The 8615-nt window shown below is 36.8% G+C and overlaps 1 protein-coding gene across 11 annotated transcripts in view; it reads right to left on the bottom strand.

Annotated features, from left to right (window-relative positions):
- The window catches only part of LOC106470776 (HMG box-containing protein 4-like), a 79776-nt gene that overhangs the window by 10914 nt on the left and 60247 nt on the right, over window positions 1-8615 (bottom strand). For all 11 annotated transcript variants that reach the window (XR_002613128.1, XM_013931344.2, XM_022399415.1 and 8 more), the window contains 2 exons: window positions 2287-2351; window positions 1397-1675 (listed from right to left, as the gene is read on the bottom strand). Coding sequence is in view for 10 of the 11 variants with exons in the window: in XM_013931344.2 (XP_013786798.1) it covers window positions 1397-1675; window positions 2287-2351 (344 nt within the window). In the remaining variant the exon portion in view is untranslated. The remainder of the gene's footprint in view (window positions 1-1396; window positions 1676-2286; window positions 2352-8615) is intronic.

The raw sequence follows: 8615 nt of genomic DNA, 5'->3' as shown, positions 1-8615 counted from the left end.
CCAGGTTTACAGTTGTGATATCGTGAGATGTTATATTGTGACTTTATTTTAGGCCTGTGTAAGGCAGTAATTAATTCTTTATGTTATTTTCATTAAGTGGGTAATGAGTCACAAAACAAATAATCAAAACATTTCAGAGGTGGGAGCGGCAAAAATGTCTTTGTTCCCGGGTGCTGAGAACCCTTGCTACACCACTGCTATTCCTTCATCTATGTCATTGATGTAAATCAAAAAGAGCAAAGGTTCTAAGACTGAACCCTGTGGTACCCCACTTGTGACATTAATCCAGTTTGACTGAACTCCATTTCTAGATGAAAGGTTTCAGATACAAAGTTCACCCACCCCTAGTTGTTGTGTCATTAAGGAAGATACTTTACCCCAAAATTTGCTTGTTTATTTAGCTATACAATTTGTTCCAGCTAATAGCCGCTAGTTAACCTGTGATGGATTGGCATCCTGTCCAGGAGTATTTTGAAAACATTTTCATTTGTTATGGGAAAGATAATTATAATGGAGTTCACTTTTAATCGCAAGTTTTTATAAGTACTTAATTATAAATCTCACACCACTTACACAGCTCTTTTTTTAGTAAAAATTTTACTATTTGCTAATAATACTTATATATTTACTAATGTATTATTCAATAGAATCAACATTTACATAATACAAAAACAAAGGTGTTTAACAGTGTGAGAATAGTTGGTGAACAAGGGTGATAGAAGAGCACCACCTAGAATGTGAACACTACATAACTACTTTTAACAAACCTACTGAAACATAAGCATACATACATTAAGTTTTGGTTACATCAAATATTAAATGATGTAAGCTATTTAGGTATTTTTATCAGACAAGTTTTTCAAAAACCCTGCAAAGTTTCATTAACAAAGTCCATCATCAGAAATAAGCAGAACAACTGGTGGAGAAAATTTACTTGATGTAATGTCAAAACAGTTAAAACATATCTCTCCAACTGAGGCCCCAAAACCCTGATTATTGGCCTGCAGTATCACTTTGTTAGAAGTTATTTTAAAAAGCTATCAAACAAAGCTGTTCACCTATGCCAACATTGCTCTCTCCCCCAAACTGCAACTTTCTGTTCATTACAATTAAGTAGCACCCAGGAGGAAAAAATAACTGGAGACGACTAGGTTAGACGATCCTTTCATGAAAAACAGTGGAAAACGTGTACAAGTTATATATCTTTTATAAGCTTTTAATATGTGTAATTAAAAAATAAACAGAAAAATATTTTACAGAAAGTATTAGGCCTGGAGAAATAACAATTAACAATCAAATCTTTCCTGTAATATCACATAAAACACTTAAGACAAAACTTAGAATTGATAATAAAAATGAGGTACTATACAACAATTTTAAATTAAAATGTTCTCACTTCATGCTCAGTCAATCTTTGACCAATAATGCTAAGAGAATCACCCAGGAGCTTTAAGTGAGCAGCGACATCAAGCGGTGTTGTTCTCGGGAGTTTTGTTTTAGGATCACAAATGGAACTGATGTTAGTAACATTAGATTGATTCCTGTTAGCTCCACCACCAGAACTGGCAAACTGTCCTAAAGCAGAGCCCGACTTCCCTGTACTGATGAATGTAACACCCTTAGCCAGAGCATTCTTCTGCAGCTTAGCAGATTGTTTTGCTTTTCTTTTCCATGCCTAACAATTAAAACAGTAGGAAAAAAAAAATTTTGTTGTTGAAATATATGTTGGTGTTGTAAGCCATTACATTCAAATATAACTTATCCATTTTCAAGTTTTAAAATTTGAAAGAAACATAAAAATAAAAAATGCTTATGAAAACTCGGCTGTTATCTAAATCTAAACTTTAAATACCAATGTAATTTTCTGAAACTCCACTGTTGTATTTATTTTCATATATAGTTGATCAAATGCATATTCAATGAAAATCACTTAAATGTTCTAAATTGTATTCCATTTCTTAGTATTACAAAAATAGGTGAGTTCCTTTTTACCAATATGACTACATGAAAAGCAAAATTGGTTTGTTTGCTTATTTATTTTTAGCACAAAGCTACATAACAGGCAATCTGCACACTGTCCACCATGGGGAATCAATCTTCATATTTTACCACTGTAAGTCTTCAAACTTACCAATGACTCATCAAGGAACAAGAAAATTGGTAATAAGCAATGTAATGAAACGGTTGGTTATAAATCTCACTATAGTTATATCCAAAATAAATACAATCATATTAGTTGATCCTGGATAAAAAAGACCATATAATTATGTTCTATTAAATTTTTACCATCTTCTCTTTGGCTGAAAGGGATTGCCACACAGCACCCATTTTTTTGCTGATCAAGTGGAAATCTACAAAAGAAAAATAATTACAATAATTTTTTAAACTAGTGTATACACACATATCTTTAAAACTTCAATACTGATTGATATCTAAGTTTCCTTCTAGTATGTTTTGCATACTACTACACTTAATAAAACAATAATATTGTATCCCAGAAGTGCACTTGTTTTAATGTGTTACAAAACTATTGAAAAGTGAAATAACTTAGCACTGCTCTGAATGAACACTAAATAAGAGCCAGTGGTAAATATTCTGCCAAAAATATAAAGTTCTCCTATAGATTCTATCAAAAATACTAAAATGTTCCCTAATTTTTCCCTTCATCTGGTTGATGACAAAGACATAGTGGTAGAGCTTAGTGACAAAACCTAATAGTCAATATACAGTTTCTTTTTCCTTTGCCTTTCTTCAGTTTCTTTCTTCTCCTTTTCTTTCCCAATTTTTGCTCTTTTCCCCCTTTTTTCTCTTTCTCCATGACCTATAATCCTTCTAAATTTTCATTCTTATAATTCTACCCATATTTTATGGAAACATTTGGAAGAATAACTATCCTTGCTGAGAGCTACCTAATGTGTATCCAAATTGATGCACATGATGCTAGAAGCAAACAAGATTATTTATCTTATAATATTAAATTATTGTAATAAGCATTATCTAAAACACTTAGCATCACTGAAATTGAATAACTTGTTACTGATTAACCCTGAAGAAGTTATATTTAGTTGTTAATGAATGGTTTAGTCATATAATAACAAATCTTATAGGCTAACAAAGAATCAAATTGTAATTTGTTTTTCCATGTTCCTCAAGAAACTCAAAGTCAATTGATAACTATCTAGGTTTTGTATTCACTGTTCCCAACTTACTTAGCAAACATTCAAGATATTTTATGAAATCTGTTTCATGTTATTATTAGCCTGCAATAAATAACCTTGAAGTTGAAACTTTAACATTTTCTTCAACTGAAAGTGTATTTCAGACAGTTACTCACCTCTCTTCATAACAAACAGCTATTACCTCACATCACTGCTGTAAAGATTTTTGCACTCATCACTAGCCTTAAACAATGCTCTCACCACTAAATGTTCTAAGATATATTGCACCAAACTGTTACATAATTATCATTAGATTATAGCCCTCCACTAATAGAAGGGTGACACATCCTCCATGTGCAATATTCTGCTCGAGTCCTAGCATTTAAACAAAGGCTCATTTTTGACGATGTAAAATAAATATACCAGAAGTAGGAAGGAAGGGTGGGAGCTTGTGCAGAGAGGTAACTATCTGAAAGTTAACATTTTCTTAAATCAAAAATGTATTTCCAATAATGTTTACCTCTACTCACATACAGCTATTACTCGACTGCTAGGGTTTCCTTCCTTTGCCCATCTAAGCATGGGTGTGATTTTTTTCTCACTTGCTCCAGTCTATTATTCCCCACTTAATTGCCCTTGGTGATATCTGTCTTGAGACACTTCCCCACCTATGATTTAAGAAAATGTTAACTTCCAAAACATTCTTACCTCCGCTCACGCTTACATCCCACATTGATAAGGTGAAGGGGCTGGTGGGGGGCATTATCAATACAGAATGCATTTGCATAGATTGTGGGCATGCCAATAGAAGATAAGCACCCTAGTGGGGGAACTGTACTACATCCAGAACAGGTATGCTCTTCACCTGGAACCTAATTCATGCACAGCAGGTGGAATTTGAGATGATCTGTCCTAACTATTGGTCAGGACCCAACCAGAGAGTTGAGGTTCCACTACTTGGGTTTGGAATTATAGGGCCATGGTCCCTAAATCCCATGTTGATGGCTGGGGCAGTTGGACTATAATATATATAATTGTGAGTATATTCCAACCTGTAGCTATAGAATGATGCATTCCGAGTCACAGGAATTATAACGAGAATGGAAACAACACAGCAGTGGACAAACCTTCTCCTCAACCTAAAACGTCCAAAAGGCAACACCTGAAACTTGGAATAATGGGATCATAAACGGCATACTCAACCGGAGGAAACAGAACTCATCTGGTCTGGAATTATGAACACTCATCCTCACTCCCCACCCATGTGGGCAAGGTAAATTCCATTTGCTCCCAGAATTATAGGAAGAATGTGGAACAAACCATGTTCAACTAAGAACGCAGGATGAGACCACCCTGTTTTTGGAATTACGAGTAGACAATGGACCCTCTTCCATGAATAATGTACTGAACTGATATTACTCAAAACGAGTGAGCCATGCTCAACCCAACTGGATAGCCCGAGTGCTCCCAACTTCGCTCTCTACTCCAAGAGTGGAGGAAATTCACTCAAAAACTGGGTGTGGTAAGGACTCCCTAGATATGCCAATAGAATAGAGTAGCAGTATCCCCTTATACTTTACTAATGATAGTCCAGTAGAGTAGAGTAATACCACCCAGTCTGCCTCTATGTGGTCTTATAGAACACCTCATTTCTAGAGAGCCTGTTGCAACCTAGATAAAGTGTATTGTGTTAATGGTTGCTAGTGCGGAAGTGGTTTGATACACACCTGCCTAGGCAACACTCACCACAGAGTGGGATCCTGTGAAAAAGAGACAAGGGAACCTGGAAAGTAAAGAAGAGACAATATTAGTAATGAAGATACTCACACCTCCTTATAACCTAGCAAATGTGGTTAAGATAGCTACAGGGGGTAGTTAAAAACCCTTGGAGGAAGATACTCCCAGATCATGCAAAAAATGTGAGATAAAAGTGCTGAAGGAGTTCCACATATCAGCTCACACAATGCCTTCCAGCGGGTAATTCAACCGAGCCACTAAGGAAATAAAAATTTGACAAATTTGATGAAATGCAACTCACAGAAGTCTCCTCTCCTTCAGAGAGAGCCTAGAATAAATGATATGGATCAATTTTTGTACCCACCTTGACAAGTTAACATTGTTGATACGTGTTCCATTTCCACTGAGAAATGTCCATTGTGGGACAACACAAAAACCAAGACAGATACATGACAACTTTAGAAGTTAAACCTCACCACCGTGTGAAGAACCACATAACTTCCATGCATGACTCCAAACCAGGATCAAATCCAACAAAAAACCTTGCGATGCAGTATTCATTCTGTTGGGAGAATCCAGTTGGATCGAGACAATTGATCTGCCACCAAATTCATCATCCCCAAAACATGGCAAGCTAGTAGGACGATCTTGTTGGAGTGGACCCATTAAAGAAGATGCAAAGTTTGAAAACAAAGAGACCTGGACCGATTGCCCACATGATGGGGAGTGTAACACACCATCGTGGAATTGTCAAAGTGAAGCATGACAATTTTCCCCCTTAATAAGTCCAGACCTTGAAAAATCGCCCTTTGAACATCAAGAAGTTCTAAAACATTGTGTAGGGAAGCCTTGTCATCCATCCATAGGCCCTGGAATTTCTGACTGCTGAAATATACACTCCATACCTGAAGTGATGCATTCATAAAGTGATGGATATCTGGACAAGGTGGAGGTAGAGAAACACCTATCGTGGTATTGTTCCAATCTAACCACCACTCGAGATCAAAGATGCTGATTCTGAATAAGAAGACTGGGGAATCCGGTAAACTGCTGTTCATGATCCATTGGTTGTGTAGAGACCACTGAAGGGATCTTGTGTGCACTTGTCCCAAAGGAATGAGGGATTTGAGTGAACCCCACATCCCCAAAAGAGAAAGAACCATCTGCACAGTTGGAGAAAGATAGGTAAGAGAAGGACTACCTGTTCCAAAGTGTGGAGCCAGATGGGAGTCGGCTAAGCCCGACTGAAATATGTGTTGAAAAAGACACCCAGATGGATGATATATTGTGGAGGAGTGAGAATAGATTTTTTTGGCTCTGATAATAAAGCTTGCTTTAGTTGCTTTTGAAAATAGGATCTGGATGTGATGTTCCTTTAACTGACAAGAGGGGTGCCAGCAGTAACAAGTCATTTATGTAATGGTGTGTGCACAGGTCTAGAGAATGGAGGTAAATAGAAAAAGCTCATACAATTTGACAGAACATATATGGTGCCGATGCTAGTCCGAAGGGCAGAGCCATAAAATGCAACACCTGATCCTTGTGCACAAAACGCAGATAGTGGTGGAAAAGAATTAATATAAATGAGGAAGAATGATGGCCAGATGCCAATCTTCTGTCTATTTGGGCACAACTAACAGATGGGAATAAAACCCTGGAAGAATTGGGACAACTTTCTCCACTGCTTCCTTGACCAACAAATTTCTGATAGCCCTAGAACAAAGTTCTGAAATCCGAGAATCTGTAGGAGGCAGAAAAACTACAGGTTGAGTGGATAATGGTTGTCCTAGCCCCCACAGGCATAGCACTGTCCCCTCGTGTATATGGATGGAATCTATTCTGGGTACCAAAGGACTGAGAGGATCAGGACACATGAATAGGGGCAGCTGAAGAAAGTCAAGAAGCCAACAATGACAGGAATGAATGCAGATGAGTGACATCAACCCTTAATTCCAAAGGCTCTAGAACTCCTGCAAAAATCAAGGGTTGGAGAAAAGGGGTCTCATGTAACTCACTGAAAAGGAGCAGTGCAAATATGATAATAATGAACAGCTTGTACAGAACAAAGATGATGATCTGGACTAGAATGATCATACAGGGAAGAAATGGAAGAAATAGTGAAAGAAGAAAACATCTAATCACTCTTACAATCAGTTTTGAAGATAGAGCACTCAGGGAAAATTATTAATCCTAAATACTGCAAGAAACAGCCAAGGTAGAAAATGTCTGATACATATAAAAAGATTGAATGGCTCCCGACACAGTGCTTCCTCTGACAGAGATGTAGTGTTTGTGAATGAAGACCAAAAGAGTGGAAGCTAGGTATGAGTGGAATTGGAAGGGCATCAACAATAGGACTCCCACAGTGGGAACAAATCCAATGAAATCACCATAGGATGGAGAGACTATTCTGTAGGAAGGATCCAGTCTAAGTGAGACAGTCAAATTGCTACCAGGGCCTAAGCTCAAGAGACACAATAATCTGACAACCGAACATGGTGGTTATGAGCCTAAAAAGAGAAAATCTACAAGGAGAACAGAATTCCCAAAGGAAAGTGCTTCACTGATGATGGTTAAAAAAAATGACAAAGGAAGTGTCTGAATGGATTATGATAAGAATAAGGTATGTGATGATGGCAAGCTTGTCAAGCAGCCAACATCTCAAGGAAGTAGATAGAAAGAAACCACTCTTCTGGAGACTTAACTCCAGAAATGAGTCACATGTCCATAACTGCACCTCATCTGAAGACAGGCTTTGTTTATGTAGTACCTTGAAGGTTTTCTCTTGAGCAGAGAAGCCTAGACCTACAAAAAAGGAAGGTTCATGGATCTTGTATGCAGGTGTTTTCCCAACAAAAACAATGGTTGAGCCACAAAGAATGAAAGAGGACATAGATTTATACAAGGAAAAAACATTTAACTCTATACCAATGACGACATTTAAAAACTCTGCTAACCCTCCTCCTGTACATGTTACTGAGTTACATTCAAAATTTAATTAAACCACTTTATTATAAATATATTTTTATGAAATTATTACTGTCAAGTACATTACAATTTAAAGTTTTGTTCCTTTATTTTAAAAAGAAACATTTAAAATAGCAATTTTTGTTGTCATATGATCTGCTCGAGGTTACAATTCTCAACTTTAAGGGCTCTTATACAAGAAACTGTGAATAGCTAATACAGACGGTTAAAGCACAGTTCCAGCTGTAACTCATTAGCTCTGGAAAACTTCCAAGAATTTATCTCCGTGTGAAACATCATTCTAATATTCTTACATTTAAGGGCAGCCACGGCCACTTGCAAAGTTGAAGATGTGTTGCTAAGCAACAGGATGAAGTTGAATGACATGCTTGTAACCAACAGAAAGAGCAGATTTCCCACTATTTAGTTTATAGCCTGAAGAAATCTCTAGGAGTGCATGGATTTGTAGTACAAAATAGAAAAGAAACTTAGTCCATTGTTTTCTCGAGGGTATTATTTTTCAAAAACTACATACTTTAAAGACCTTTCAAGTCAGATTTAAAAAAATTTCATCCACAAAATGTATTTTTGTAAGGAGCTTTCAAGAGAATTACACATCTACTTACAATTTAAGCAGGTCGTTGTCACAGGGTTACTGGGAATCTCCACAGTTTATAATGTAAACAAAAATGCACAGCAGCACTATAGCAATACAGTTTATGGTAGGTAAGTGTTTGTGACCAAAAATGGTGT

The sequence above is a fragment of the Limulus polyphemus genome, unplaced genomic scaffold (genome assembly GCF_000517525.1).
Source record: "Limulus polyphemus unplaced genomic scaffold, Limulus_polyphemus-2.1.2 Scaffold4213, whole genome shotgun sequence".
NCBI lineage: Eukaryota > Metazoa > Arthropoda > Merostomata > Xiphosura > Limulidae > Limulus > Limulus polyphemus.
Note: the sequence above shows the minus strand (reverse complement) of the source record. Positions and strands in the feature narration are given on the sequence as shown.